This window comes from Oryctolagus cuniculus, chromosome 4 (genome assembly GCF_051225735.1).
Source record: "Oryctolagus cuniculus isolate XC-2025 breed Fujian yellow rabbit chromosome 4, ASM5122573v1, whole genome shotgun sequence".
NCBI classification, from domain to species: Eukaryota; Metazoa; Chordata; class Mammalia; order Lagomorpha; family Leporidae; genus Oryctolagus; species Oryctolagus cuniculus.
The window spans coordinates 149,798,764-149,814,630 of record NC_142870.1 but is presented as its reverse complement, the minus strand read 5'-3'; the positions used below and the strand labels follow the sequence as shown (position 1 = coordinate 149,814,630).

Sequence of the window (15,867 nt, the reverse complement as noted above, 5' to 3'; positions counted from 1 at the left end):
ATAGACATCCAGATTTGTTTATTTATTTGAAAGGCAGATTTACAGAGAGACAGAGGCTGATATATATATTTATATATGTGTGTGTGTGTGTGTGTGTATATATATATACATATATATATATCTTCCATCCGCTGGTTCACTACCCAGATGGCTGCGATGGCTGGAGCTATGCTGATCCAAAGCCAGGAGCCAAGAGCTTCTTCCAGGTCCCCTACGCAGATGCAGGGCCGTCTTCTGCTTTCCCAGGCCATCAGCAGGGAGCTGGATCAGAAGTGGAGCAGCTGGGACTCGAACCAGTGCTGGAAGTGGCTTTACCTGTTATGCCATAGGGCCGGCCCCAAGAATTGTTTTTTCTAATTCTGTAAAGAATGTCATTGATATTTTGGTAGGGATTGCATTGAATCTATAGATTGTTTTAGGTAGTAGAGACTTTTTAATGATACTAATTCTTCCAATAAGCAAAGCATATTTCCATTTTTTGTATCCTTGATGATTTGTTTTGTTAATGTTCTATGATTTTCATTGTAGAGATATTTCATTTTAATTAAATTTATTCCTAATATTTGATTTTTTGTAGCTACTGTGAATGGAATTTCTTTTTCGATTCATCTTTCAGTGAGTTCGTTATTTGGGGTACACAAAAGCTAATTTTTTGTGTGTTTATTTTTGTAACCTGCAACTTGGTTTGTCAGTTCTAATAGCTTTTTGTTGGAGTGTTTAGTTTTTTCTTGTGCAACATCATGTCATCAACAAACTTAGATATGTTGACTTCCTCCTTTCCAATTTTGATGCCCTTTATTTCTTTCTGCTCCCTAATTGCTCTTGCTAATGCTTCCAAAGCTGTGTTGAATAAGAGTATATTGTTCCATATCTGAGAGGAAATGCTTTCAGCTTTTCCTCATCCAGTATGATATTGGGTGTTGGCTTCTCATATATAGCCTTTATAATTTTGAGGTATGTTCCTTCTATACCTAATGTGTTGAAGGGTATTTTTCTTTTATCATAAAGGGATATTGAATCTTATCAAATGCTTTCTCCACACCTATTGAGAATGTCCTATGTTTTTTGTGCTTTGTCCTGTTGCCGTGATTTAGCATATCCCTTTTTTCCTTTTTGTAGGAGGATACTTCATCGAGACTTGAAGTCAAAGAATATATTTCTGAAAAACAATCGACTTAAAATTGGTAACTTTTTTTTAAAAATATATATTCCAAAGACATAGAAGAATATATTCTTTTTTAAAAGATTTATTTATTTATTTACTTGAGTTACAGAGAGAAGGAGAGACAGAGAGAGACAGAGACAGAGACAGAGACAGAGAGAAAGAGAGAGAGAGGTCTTCCATCCACTGGTTCACTCCCCAGTTGGCTACAACAGCTGGAGCTGCGCCCATCTGAAGCCAGGAGCCAGAAGCTTCTTCCGGGTATCCCAGTTGGGTGCAGGGGCCCAAGGACTTGGGCCATCTTCTACTGATTTCCCAGGCCACAACAGAGAGCTGGATCGGAAGTAGAGCAGCTGGGATTCAAACTTGTGCTCATATGGGATGACGGCACTGCAGGCGGTGGCTTTACTCTCTATGCCACAGCGCTGGCCCCAAGAATATATTCTTGATGTTGTCATATCAAATTGAAGAACTGGGTACATGGAAGTGTTAGAGTAATCATTGGTTTATTTAAATTTCTCAAGCCTTGTTCAGACCTGTATGGGGCCAACAAAACCCAATTATTTTGTTTCTGATTATCTGATATAAATTGAAATATAAAATAGTTACTACATATATGGTAGATTTAATGAATATATTTTGGGTTCCAGCTTCATGTCACACACTTTGCAAGTGGTTAGACTTGCTTTATTGGCGTGGTGAAGTAAGTTTCCCACTTACTGTATCACATATAGTAAGCAATTATCATAATTAAAATATTGATATAATGGCTTTTAACCATTAGTTCTGAACTTGAAACAATTACTGAATTATCTAATCATCATATAGGATGTCCTTAGAGAGGGAAAGAATAATAGTATGCAACTAAAGGTGATGGATTCCAATTTTTTATAGTCGTATCTTTGAATCATTTCAGGTCTTTTTCTTTAAAAAATGTGTTTTCTTTTTAAATTAGGAACAAACTCTCCCCCTGCCCCATATAGAATTGCACATCATCATATTGAGCCATTCCAGAATCATTCTGTTTGCTGTTATTCAGACTTGAAATTGCTTTTTATATCAAATTGACTAGTTTTCCATATTGCAGAAATAAAGAATTTTAGCTTATGTAATTCACTTTCCTGGCTCAAAGTCTCCTTTCTCCTGGGGAGCCTATGGTTTTAAAGCTGTTTACTGGCATTGTGTAATTTAACATTTTACATTTCTTCCTCTTTAAAGTACTATGAAATATAGCATAACCAAATGGTCAAATTAGACATTTAAGCACTTGTTGATTTCCAGTGCTGATTTCTATTGTTTTAAAGTACTCACATAATTAATTATTATTTCAAGGGGATTTTGGAGTTTCTCGGCTTCTCGTGGGCTCCTGTGACCTGGCCACCACTCTCACTGGAACTCCCCATTACATGAGTCCTGAGGCTCTGAAACACCAAGGCTATGACACCAAGTCGGACATCTGGTGAGTGGGCAGGGGCTGGAGCAGGTGACTCCTTCATCTGCTGCCTGGACAGCTTGGTGTGTTTTGGTTTCCAGCCAGTTGACTTAATACATCCACTCAGTTTATCCATTTGACACATGAGTCATTCCACGGCTGGAGTAAGAAAAGGTCTTTTGGATTTGGAAATTGATGTAGTTCACCAAATTGATTTCAGAAATTCTCTTTTTTCATAAATTAATTGGTTGGTTTGGATTTTTAGTTCCTGAACCACAGGGGAAAGTTCCTAATGTCCCCATAGCATTAAATTTTGATGTATTTCTGCTACTCTACTAAATACAACATTTATAATGCTGAATGCTGTGCTGCATTTCATATTAAGGTTAATTTCCTTCTCTGTGGGGAATGTACACCTTTCCTACAGTTTTCTTATTACTTTTAAGAATTTTACTAGAGATATTAGCTTTAAAGATAAATTATATTAAAACTTTTCTGGATTTTGAGTGGTGGATGCATCTGTGATTTCTTAGTTTCTCTGAGTTCTTGTAACAAAGTTGTGTCCCCTTCCTTCTTATGGAACCAGTTTAAATCTCACTGCAGAGGCCTTGTGGAAAATTGTGTTCAATAGGCCAACTGTAAGCAATGGATACTATTTGGGGAATATTCACTTCCTTTGAAGAGGAATCTTACATAATTTTCAGCTTGTCAAAGGTTGAAAGGACACTCTATCTGAGAGCTTGTTAATTAAGTAAAGAATTATTTTATGCAAATCAGAGCAAGGAATTCTGAGCTTTCAAAGATGAGCAATGTGAGAGCTGTGCACACTTCATTCTTCTAAAGAAGACAAAGGAAATTGCCTGTCGTCTAGGTTAGAGAAAGATGAACCACCACAGGGCCTGTGACTTGGGACTTTTCCAAAGGGTCGTTACTTCTGTTCTTGTTCTGTTAAGATTGTCACTGTTAAGATTGGGCCCCACTGCTGCAGTTCCTCCAAGACCCCGTGACTGCTCACGTCCGCGTCCCTCGCTCGGGCTTCCCTTGTTAGCTTATCCCAGCCGTGGAGGTTGTTCCCAGTCAGCCTTCCCCCTCGTTACATCTCCCTGCCTCCAAAGAGAAGAAAAAGGAAACCCAGCCCAAGCCAACCCCAGACCACAGAGGAATGAATTCCTTTACAGTTTCACTTGAGTGAGCCTCTGTTATTTGTGACTGCAATGTCGCCTTTAGGGTATAAAAGCAAAAATGATAGGATTCCTGCCCCTCTGGAGAAGTCTTGCTCCCTTTGACTTCCCTTTCTCTGGTTTGAGGGCATCTGTCCTCCATCCTCAAAAGTTGAGCTTCAGATTAAGTTTCTTTTAAATACCTACATCTCTCTTCACATTTAATTTTTGAAATTATTTTTATGGACATCTAAAACACATTCAAGTATACAAGTATAATTTCTTCATGATTTAACATGGTATGTTGTCTTAAAAAAGATGCTGCATCATGTTATTTGATTAAGAGTAAGTTAAAGTGCTGTGGCATAGCGGGTAAAGCTGCTGCCTGCAGTGCCGGCATCCCGTATGGGCACCAGTTCAAGTTCTGGCTGCTCCGCTTCTGATCCAGCTCTCTGCTATGGCCTGGGAAAGCAGCAGAAGATGGCCCAAGTGCTTGGGCCCTGGCACCTGTGTGGGAGACCCAGAGGAAACTCCTGGCTCCTTGCTTTGGATCAGCACAGCTCCAGCCATTGCAGCTATATGGAGAGTGAACCAGTGGATGGAGGACCTCTCTCTCTGCCTCTCCTTCTCTCTGTGTATAACAACTCTGACTTTCAAATAAATAAACAAATCTTAAAAAAAAAAAAAAAAGAGTAAGTTAATTGGGCCCAGGGTTGTGGTACAGTGGGTTAAGCCACTGCATGTAGTGCTGGCATCTCATATGTGCACTGATTCGGGTCCCATCTGCTCTGCTTCCCACCCAGCTCCCCTAAAGCACCTGGGAAAGTAGCAGAGAATGGCCTTGCTACTGACATGGGCAATCCAGATGGAGGCTTTGGCCTGGCCTAACCCTGACACTTGTGGCCATTTGGGGAGTGAACTAGGGGATGGAAGATTTCTCTCTCTCTCTCTCTCTCTCTCTCTCTCTCTCTCCCTCCCTCCCTCCCTCCCTCCCTTTCTCTCTCTAACCCTATCTTTCAAATTAAATAAACAAAAATCTTCAAAAAAGAGTAAGTTAATTTATGAAGTCCAGCATTCAAATCTTTGGAGTTACATGGAACAGTGAGCCTGGCTTCTTTTCACAAGCCATCTACATCTGCTTGCCAAATCAGATGGATGTCTTTTTTAAAACTGAGGCAACAGAAGCCACAGAGAATAAAGCATAGAGTCTTTGTCTCTGTTTTGTCAGTGCTATTTTTTTAAAAAAAATCTTCCTGGTATTTAATAATGGATTAAAGGAATATCAGATAGTATTGATCTAATATTTTAGGTTACAAGAACATCTGACTCGAGAAAAACTTAAAAACAACCCAATCCTCTCAAATATGAAGATGCAGGAGGATTTTAATATATTTTCTGAACATTAGATCAGTGCTTTTCGCAATGATTATTAACTACTCAACAACTACAAGCTGAGAATTCATCATCGTCCTTACCTCAAATAATCACCTTATTATGAATTTAGCAATTACCTTGGTTATATCTCAGTCAAAACGTGCTTATCTGGTAATGAAATTTCTATTGCCAAACCTGAAGTGGAAAGAATAATAGACCTATTAATTATAGTGGCAGATACATACACGTGATGAGTCATCTTTGGGAGACAGTCTGGAAAATTAAATCTGTCTCTGAATTGTAGTGTGTAGCATCTGTTTATTGTGGAATATTTTCTTAGGATTGGAAACACTTATGAATAATTGATGGGCATTTTGCTTTAGCGCTAATAGTTGTACATATTATATTCATAGTCATTAAAGTATAGCTGGCCTAATGCCAGTTATATTTTCATCCATTAATATTTCCCACATATAACCTTATCCTCCTTCTGCAACCTGTTAAACCCTTCCGGATTCAATTATTTATAACATTCAGGTACAGAAAGTACCTGTCTTAAAAGTGGGTTAGGTTCCTGAAGTTTACACACAGTTATTTGGGAAGTTAGGCTAATTAGGTTCATCGACAACAGTGCCCTGGAACACTGCTGATTTGTATAAGCAATTACTGACTACTGTTTCTCCCACAGGAGAAATATAAATATGAATTGAATTCCTAGGCCAGGTCTGTACATTTATTTATTTAAACTAGGAATAGTTAGAAAATATTACTTTGGTAGAAGAAAGAAATAAAGGACAATTGTATGGTAATAATAATGCTATAATTAAGCAAAAAGGAAACAGAATATTTCCTTATTGGTATTATTTATCTTGTTGTGAAAAGTCAACCAAATAGCTCTTTGACTTCAGTGGGTGGAATTGCGGTGGAAATCGTGGGGGATCAGAGAGACTGTGAGGCTCGCAGCGTCTTGCTCAGAGATTCAGGGTGGAGTTTGTGCAGGGAACCCTTGTTCATGCCCGATACTAGAGTCAGGCTTCACTGATCTTGGGAAGAAGTGTCAGACAAGGCGGAACTGCAGGTCAGGAGAGGAAAGCAGCACCTGCCTGGCCTGCCAGGACCAAGGTGTCCTCGGAGGACATTTCAAGGGTGGATGGGGACAAGGAACAGTAGGAAGAACAGGCTATTCTCTGGTGGAGGGCTCTGGAGAAGGGGAAATACAGGCCATTCCGGCAGCAGTTTCTATGGCTGAAACGGGACCTCTCGGAGCGGACAGCCAACAACCTCTCTTGCTGCCTGTTGATGAAGGAAGCTGTGAGCCAGAGAGCCCATTCTCTCACGTGTCCATGGCCTGGGCAGTTCTTAGATGGGTTCAGAATCAAGATCTTAGACAGGGAGTGCATACCCAGGAGAAAGAAAGACACATCTGTGTAACTGCTTTCCACACAACAGAATCTGAGGGAGGAAAACACTAGAGTCAGGGGCAGTGGATTAGAGCATTTATTTATTTGTTTATAATGACCAACATGAAATGATTGATACAAGCTCTGTCGATAATACCAGCTGCCTGATGAATTTTCAAAGAGTTCATAATATTGCTAATAAATCCTTATTAAGTTGATATTAATGGTGATGAAAATAAATACAACTGCAGCAACAAAATAAGGACTAGCTACCGTTTTGTGGAATACTTACTCTGTGATTGACAGTTAATGTGATAAACATTTTATATACACTTACGTTATAAAAACTGATATTATATTATATACTAATTTATAAATTTTTTCCACTTAGCAAAATAGAACCTTGCTCTGCATTGACAAATATAATCGACATACCATTTAAATGTTCACATAGCATTCATTATATACTTGGGCAAATAATTATTCAAGCAAACTTTTAGTGTTTTCTTTGAAATCTTTATCTTTGACTTTGTCTTACCTCATTTTTACCCTGAGGTATCTGAGGTAAAAGAATTTGCATTTATCCTTCTTGAAGTTTGTAGAGCTTCTTGCATGTGTAAATAAAAATGTTTCATCAAGTTTTGGGAATTCTCAGTTATTTCTTGGAATAATGTTTCCCCCTTTCTCTCTGTCCCCTCCTCTGGGATGCCATTGTATGTAGATTGGCGTGCTTGTTGGTGTCCCACGTTTCCCCACTACTCTGTTCATTATTCACGTATTTTTGAGTCCATGGCTTCTCTGTTCTGTCGATTGATATCTGTTGATCTCCTATAGTTAATTTTTAATTTCCATTATTGTATTTGCATCTCCAAAATTTTTATTTGGTGCTTTTAAAGTGTAGTTGCTTTCTTTATTGACATTATCCATTTGACGTGATGTTTTAATTATACCTTTTAAACATGTTTTCTGTTAGTAATTTGAATATATCTATAATGGCAGCTTTGAAATCTTTGCCTGTTAAATTCAGGATCTAAAATCTACCAGCCATCCCAGGTGGTATCTGTTGCCTACTTTTTCGTTGAGTGGGGGTCATATTTTCCTGCTTCTTTGCATGTCTCAAACTGTTGAAAACTAGAATTTTCGATACTATTGCAGAGCAACGCGGGACACTTATTCTCTCCCCCACTCACCACCGCATTGCCCTTCCCTCAGGCTTGTATGTTTACCCACTTAGTGACTTGTTGGGCTGTTTTAGTAAATCAATTTCTCCCAAAGTATAAATTCTTTGATGTTGCTCCTCAGAGAATGCAGCCCTGGGTATCCACACACTTATCCTGGGATGACGAGGAGTCTCTGTTTTCCTATTTACTATGTTCATCTTTCCTGCCTTGTTGAAATCACATACAGCTGTAGACACCATGCTTCTCTGTAAGTTGCTTCTTCCATCTAAGTCTTGGAATCCCTAGTTGAGACCAATCTGTCCATCAGAAGTCACACTGGGAATGAGCCTTCCCAATGCCAGGACAAGGCATTTTATAGCAAGGAGCATCTCAGGCAAGGAAAGAATTTACGGATCCTGGGCAGGGCCCAGATTTCTTATCAGAGGCTTCTGTGGAAGATAGCATAAGGTAAAATGCTCCCATCATCCTTAGGGGCATGTGATAGCTTGTGTTTTTTTCAAAGATGAACATCATGATGTATCATTTCTCATATACTCTTTGTAATGGGATGTAGACCCTGCTTTAATTGAGAGAGGGAGTTTGTGTTCCGTCACCTTTTAATTGAGTCAGCCTGTGACAATGGCAGTCCTATATAATGTGACTTCTGCATCTAGGCAATAAAATGTCACCGAGTTTTTACCTGGTTCTCTTGAGCTTCCTGTTCTTAGAATCCAGCTAATCTCTGACCAACAGATTTATGACAATAATCACTAATTATTATTGTTTTATGACACTAAGTTTTGGGATGGTTAGTCAAATAGTAGTGATGACTGGAAGAGGGCTTTATCAGGATAGCACACAGGAGTTGAAAAACAGTCTCTGGTCTGGTTTCCATTATGGCAAGCTGGCATTGCTCACTGCCTTCCTTTCAATGGTCCATCAGATGGCTTAAGAGAAGTGGTTTGTACTAGGAAATCAGTCCATTCTTCTACTCGTTGGTCTGTTTGATGGATGGAACCCTTTGGATCAGCACCTGTACCTCAGAACTCTCCCTTCCCCATTCCTGACTTTGCTTTCTCTACCACACCTTGTTTCAGCCCCAGGCCTGGACTATCATTTGACTCCAGCACCATGCCTCCATTGTTCCATTATAATCCAGTGGTGTATTGTAGCCAGCTCATAAAAGTTTACAAGACCCAGTTCTCCATGTCTCATCTCAACTCACTTTTTAGTGGCACCACATTGATTAACTTGAAATCATCCATGGTATTTATACCATAAAAGTCAATGAAGTCTACAAATTAAGGCTTCCCCTCCTAGTCCAGGGGGCTAATTACCAGCTTATCCAATACCCTTAGCCTTACTTCCTCTTGCCCTTGGTGTGGTGTTTGCAGAAAGAGACATCAAGACATGTAAGTTCTGGTCTTTGTCCTCAAAGAGTTGACAGGTATATAAAAAAAGTGCTGTATGCTGTTACAGTACAGTAATGAGGCTCTGGTGTGTCAAGGAGGGAGGAATTGTGAGCTACTGTCTTAGTGAGTTCTGCCTGCTAGGGTGGTGAAGAATGCAGAAGAGTTGAACAAAATACAATTTCAGACAGAAGGACCCATGTCAGTGACTACAGGTTGGGGGCTACCTACTGTGTAGAAAAGAAAGTGGCCGACCAGAAGAACCATGCGGCCTGGGTTTTCATACTCAGAGAAGGCCTCGAATTTGTGTTAGAAATGATCTCCAAATGAAGTGGTATATATTAAATGCATTCATTTATTTAGTGTAAAACTTCAAATATACTACACATTTATTTGGGTATTTCTTTGTTTAAAAGTATTCTGGGCATTTAAAAATAGCCCAGAAATGATGTAAGTGATGTAAGCTTTCTCTGACTCCAGAAAGACCCCAGAACATGTTGTGTAAGGACATGGGAGCATCTCAGAGGCCAATGTCTTCTGACTGGTTAAAGCACTAAGTGTGTATGTGGCAAGAAAGGATGAAGTGACATTTTGACTGTAGGGGAACTGTGTACGCCATGCAGAGGGCCTTGGACTTTACCTTTTGGGAGAATGAAGACCTTCTGAAGGTTGTTAAGCAAAGGGGTGGTTTAGTAATCAACTTTGCTGCAGTAACAAAGAACTGGAAAAAAAAATCCCAGCTTTTATTTCTCTCCATATACTTGAGGTGTGCTGGTTAACTAACTCTGTTTCAAGTAGTAGTCCTATTCTGTTCCAGAGTTTTCCCAATCCCAGGACAATGGTTGTGCCCTGAGCTAAAAAGGATCAACCTAGTGCTAGAGAGAAAGAGCATTCATTGGCTGAAGCAAGTCATACACCAGCCCCAGTTTCAACAATGAAGGAGGTTCACTCACTCTATGGGGAAGGGGAAGGGAATATTTATCAAGAGTGTTCAGTCCACCAGGGAGTCTTTTATGATACAAGACTGGCTATATGAAAACAGACCCAAGGGGGAAGGTTGGTGGAGACTGAAGCGTGGAGATAGATAGGCAAGTCCATCATTAATCTGGCATATCCCGTTATTTCTGGTGTTCTGTCCATCCTGAAAGAGTCTCTGGAGAGTACCCAAAGTGATTCACGCAGGGGGAACATAGCCATTCACTCAGAGGCGAAGCCAGGGGAACAGAGAAGGCTCTTGCTCTACCCAGAGTGGCCGAGTGAATAGCAGCTGGCATTGGAAGGACGCTTGACTCTGGTTTGTGTTCCACATCCACTCAGCTGCCACAGCTCTCAATGCCACCCATGCTCCTTTCTTGAACTGTATGCTTTGCATAGAATCTATGCCTAAGAACACAGAAAAACTTTCTCTTCTCCCTTTCCTCCTCTGTCTGTTCTCTGTCTCTCCCTGGTGTTGGTTTTGTTCTTCCGTTGGCCTAATCTTATGGTATGGAAGGCATGGAACCACCACAAGGAAGGGAGATTAGATAATGGTACTTCAAGCATTGTAAATCTCAAACTTGGAAGAAAGCAATTAGAAAAAGCAGCTATGAACAGGAGAGACTAAACATGTTTTTTTTTTCCTATAATTTTATGGATTCCCTCCCCCCCCCCCCCCGCCAAAATCATGATATATTAGAATAGGATAGAAGGAATGATTTCACTTTTCCCTTTATATATTTCTTTCAAAATTCAGTTCCTCAGTCACACTAGCTGCATTTTGAATGCTCAGTAGCCACTTGTAGGCTAGTGGCCATTGTTGGTAGAAACAGAGCATTTCTGCCTTTGCAGAAAATTTTACTGGACAACCCTGAGCCTTTCTGCTCTGGCTGTCTTGGGCCTTATCATGTGGTTCTTGTATTCATCTTGCTTTTGGATTGGGCAGAAGCCTTATTTGTTTTAGCTGTGAGTCTTATGTTGGCCAGCTTTGCTTTCCAGTGAGTACCTGTTATTTTTTTTTCTGAAGTTCTGTTCACAGGTCTTTGAATCACTCTGCGGCTTCCCTGTGCTGCTTCTCATGCAGGTGCTGGTACTGTGCAGCTCTATGTGGCTTAGCTTCACTCACTTTGAGATTCAAGGGCCCACCTTGTCACCAACTCTGGTGTTACATGGGGATTCAAGGAAGCCCCCAAAACCGTACTGCAAATGCCGCTGCCCACCTTTTCAAATGCCTAGAATCGGATTGGCATTTTAACAGTATCGCTGGGTGATTAATATGGTTCTGGGATGTGGTAGGCCCTTAATAAACAGTTGCTAAATAATAATCTTTCTCAAGCAGCCCAATGTCTTTCACTGTACTTATTTATTTCATTATATTTAGACTGAACGATCCTACCTAAGTGAAGACTTTTATGTAGGATAACACACACTGAAGTAAAGCCCACTACTCTTGTATTACATTTGTTAGTTTCTCCATATGTTCAACTGCCTAAATTATGCACACTTTCCTAGATGAATAAATGAAGACCCTTCTCAGTTACCTCACATCAAAGTGTTATCTAAAAAAATCAATTAAAACTTACAAGCCAATCAAGGGCGTGCATTGCTGTGGGGCAGTCTTCGGTCTGCAGGGTCTGGGCAAATTTCAAAGGATAAATTTAGTTACCTTGAGACAAGACAACGTCCCGGGTATATTTACAATTCATTATCAATCTGTGCTTGAGAAATCCTCTAGGTAGTTCTGGTTGATTTGGACAGATGTAGAGTTTATGGAATTCAGGCGTAATTTGCTTCATGTGCACCTGATCCCAGACTGTCCCTTCACTGCTTATATTGACTCTCTCAGGGGGGTTTCTGCTTACCTCTTCACAGTTGGCTGTATTTTGAAAAAAAAAAAAAAAGGAAGGAAGGAAAGAAGGAGGGAAGGAAGGAAGAAAGGAATGCAAATTACTAGACTTAGTAAAATGTACCTTTTACTTTTTATTTTTTTTTGTGCTTTTCTTCCTCTTCCTGCTCCCTTCCACCTTTGTATTATCCAATTTAAGACTTGGATGATAAATAAAATTCTTCCAAAATGATGGAAGTGAAGAGTTTGGGATGATATATTGATTCCCAAGTAGAATCATAGAAATTGGGGAAAATAAAAAGCACAGATATATAAAATGTAATTACCAGAATAAATGGATTTCAGAACTGGTAATAGAGTGATAACAAATCTCCCATCCTAAGTGCCACAGTCGTTTCCTCACGGTTGAGCTGCTTGCAACCATTCAAGGCAGATGCACTGGCATCACTGTGGATCATTTTCCACAAGTTGCTGGCTAGTAAGTTGTGTCTTCTTCATATTCTCAAACACAAGCAAATATCAACAGATCAAAGTGAAAGAGGTAGATGAAAAACAGCATGCTTGTAGTGTAACACAGAAAATTATCCCCCCAAAATTAGTGTAGTCTTAGATCAACATAGATTCACTGGGTCAGACTTTAGGTCTAATTGTTCCATACTCTATTTAGCCAGATAATTGCACATATTTTTACAGCCTTAATAAATTCATCAAATGTGGCTCAGATAGAATTATGTCTCCATAAGACCGGGGTTTGACTTTATAATCAATTTTCTATTAATAGACCATGAACCAACCTTTTCTTTCTTCTGAAGCAAAGGAAAGACGGAAGAGAAACTTAGCTGCCTTTCTCTCTTTTTCTGGAACTGCCTCATTGTGATATGTGTTGTGTTGGTCGTGATTCTGATGTTCCGTGTGGCATGTTTTTCTAAGGTCCCTGTGATCGTTCACAGTGGATGTGGTTTCATAATAAGCAGGGGAAATCAGCCCCTGCCTGAAGAGCTACCAGGGCCAGCCATGATTCCCAACGTGGGAGCTCTTGGAGGTCTGAAATGCTCTGACTGTGTTGCCCTGAGAGGCAGCGTGGTGTTCCCGCTGTGACTGTAGCGCCACACAGCCTGGCCTGCAGTCTGAGCTCCATGACCTGCTCCTTTTTGGAACCTTAAACAGTTTGCCTAATCCTGTGGTTTCCATTACTGAAATATGAGAGTGATAATAATAGTTGCTACTCTATTAGGATTGTTGTGAGGATAGTTCAGTGAGTTAAAACACATAAGGAATAAGCATGTAGTGATTTTGACTTTTTTCATGACAAGTATAAACACTGAGCATCTTTTCATGATTCGTGTCCAATTAGTGTCTGTTCAATCTTTTGCCCTGTTTTTTTTTTTTTCTCCTATTGGAGTCTCATGTTTTTCTTAGTGACTTGCATGAGATTGAATTAATTAATTAATTAACTTACATATTCTGGACAACGGTCTTTGACACCAGTCTTTGATTCATGAATATACTCTCCCATTCTCTTCCATTGTAACTATTTTCACTCTCCAAATGGTGTCTTTTCATGAATAGAAGTTCATAATTTTAATGAGGCCCATTACATAATTTCATAACTTTATTGTTAGTGAATTTGGTTTGTTATTTAAGAGATGTGTCTACTTGAACATCAGAAAGTCTTGTTTTCTTTTTAAAGCTTTATGATTTTTATCTTTCACATGTTAATAATTGATATTTTATATGGGTGTAATATGAGCTAGGCCTCCAGATACACTGTTTGTACATGGATATTCAACTGTTTTTTGAAACAGCCTCTTTCCTTACAACACAGGGCAGTTTATCTTTGCATTAATCAAGTGGTTCCATTTGCATAGATCTGTTTATGAGCCCTCTATTTTGTTTCCATGGCCTTTTTTTTTTTTTTTTGCCAATCTCACACCATCATAAATAATATAACTGTAGAGTAAATCTTGATAATTAGTGCTATAAATTTTCTAAATTTGTTCTTCAGTTGGATATTCTTTTCCCTTTCCATGTTCAAATAAATTTAGAATCAGCTTGCCAACTTCTACAAAAATTTTTTTACTAGGATTTTGATTGGTATTGAGTTTGGTATTGGTTTGATTGGTACTGGTATTGGTATTGAGTTTAACCATTATTGACAAAATTGACAGCCTTCTAATCCTTACATGTGAATTTATCCTTCTCCCACTCTCACTATTTTCTTTTAAGGTCTGTATTAATTTCTCTTAGCTTTGTATTACGGCTTACATTGTAGCATCTGGCACATTTTCTATTAGATTCATTACTAGATGTTTGACATTTTGTAATATTCATGTAAATGATATTTTAAATTTCATTCTTGAAGGTGTTTGTTGAAGGCTTGTAAACAAGAGATGCCTTTGCACCCACCATCTTTGCTAAATTTTCTTAATTCTAATAGCTTATAACATCTTTTGAATTTTTAACATACACAATCATGTTGATGGGTTAATGACAATGTCTTGTTTTCTAATCTTCATGGTCTGTGTGTAATAAGGCATCATTGTGCTGGGAAACACCTTCATTACAAGTGGAATAGAAGTGATGGTGGGCATCCTTATTTCCTTCCTGAACTCCAAAGGAAAAAACCATGAACTTTTGTTTTGTAAGCAATACACACTTTTTATGCAGTCTGATAATCTTAGTGCTTTCAGTTGGAGTATTCCAAATTTATATTTAATATATTTGTATTTTATTTACCCTGTGACTATTTTTTTGCTTTTTTATTTTTTATGTAATGAATACATTTTTCATAGATACAACTTTAAGAATACACTGGTTCTATTAGTTTTCTATATAAATGTGTTCAATTGTCCTATTTGTTTTATATTCCTTTTTTTTCCTTTTCTTGCTTTAAGTTTTTTTAGTTTGTTTTTTTTTCACCTTTGATACTCCTTTTCTATTTATTTATTTATTTGAAGGGCAGAGTTATTGAGATATTGAGATGAGGGGAGGGGTGGAAGGGGAGGGAGGGGGAGAGAGAGAGAATCTTCCATCTGCTGGTTCACTCCCCAAATTGCTGTAATAGCTCTGGCTGAGACAGGCTGAAGCCAGGAGCCTGGAACTCCATCCAAGTCTCCCACATGGGAGCAGGGGCCCAAGTGCTTGGGACATCTTCCACTGCTTTCTCAGGCACATTAGCAGGGAGGTGGATCAGCAGTGGAGTGGATTAGAATTCAGGGCTTGAAAGGATTCTCATACAGGATGTGAGCACTGCAGGCGGCAGCTTAACCCACTGTGCCCTGGATTTTTTATATACTTGTCAATTATACATTACTTTATTGTTCTTTTGGTGATATCCCTAGCAAATACAGCATTCATCCTTGACTTATTACAGTCTAGTGAAAATTAATATTTTTATCACTTTCTGGGAATGCTAGCACCTTAGCATATTTTAACTCTATCTTCTTCTGTCTTTCACATTATTTTTGTCATGAATTTTTATTCTACATAAGTTAAACCCCATGAGTATTGTTTTATAAAGTTAATATTATTTTTATATATTTGCAAAATTACTCTTTTTGATGATCTTTATTTCTTCTTGCTCTCCTTGTTTCTGTCTGGGATCACTTCTGTTAAGGTAACTCCATTGTACAGACATGCCTATTTATTAAATTTTCTGTAACTACCTGTATCTGTTCATAATAATTATTATTATTTTTTTTTCTGGCCAGGCAGAGTTAGACAGTGAGAGAGACAGAGAGAGAGTTATAGACAGTGAGAGACAGAGAGAAAGGTCTTCCTTCTGTTGGTTCACTCCCCTAATGGCCGCTACTGCCAGCGCTGCGCCGATCCGAAGCCAGGAGCTGGGTGCTTCCTCCTGGTCTCCCATGTGGATGCAGAGACCCAAGCACTTGGGCCATCCTTCACTGCCTTCCCAGGCCACAGCAGAGAGCTGGACTGGAAGAGGAGC

General features: G+C 39.1%; 1 protein-coding gene across 13 annotated transcripts in view; it reads left to right on the top strand.

Moving 5' to 3' along the window:
* The window catches only part of NEK11 (NIMA related kinase 11), a 332,098-nt gene that overhangs the window by 97,925 nt on the left and 218,306 nt on the right, over positions 1–15,867 (top strand). For all 13 annotated transcript variants that reach the window (XR_016233306.1, XM_089332257.1, XM_051818466.3 and 10 more), the window contains exons 5-6: positions 1,120–1,184; positions 2,495–2,621. Coding sequence is in view for 12 of the 13 variants with exons in the window: in XM_089332257.1 (XP_089188383.1) it covers positions 1,120–1,184; positions 2,495–2,621 (192 nt within the window). In the remaining variant the exon portion in view is untranslated. The remainder of the gene's footprint in view (positions 1–1,119; positions 1,185–2,494; positions 2,622–15,867) is intronic.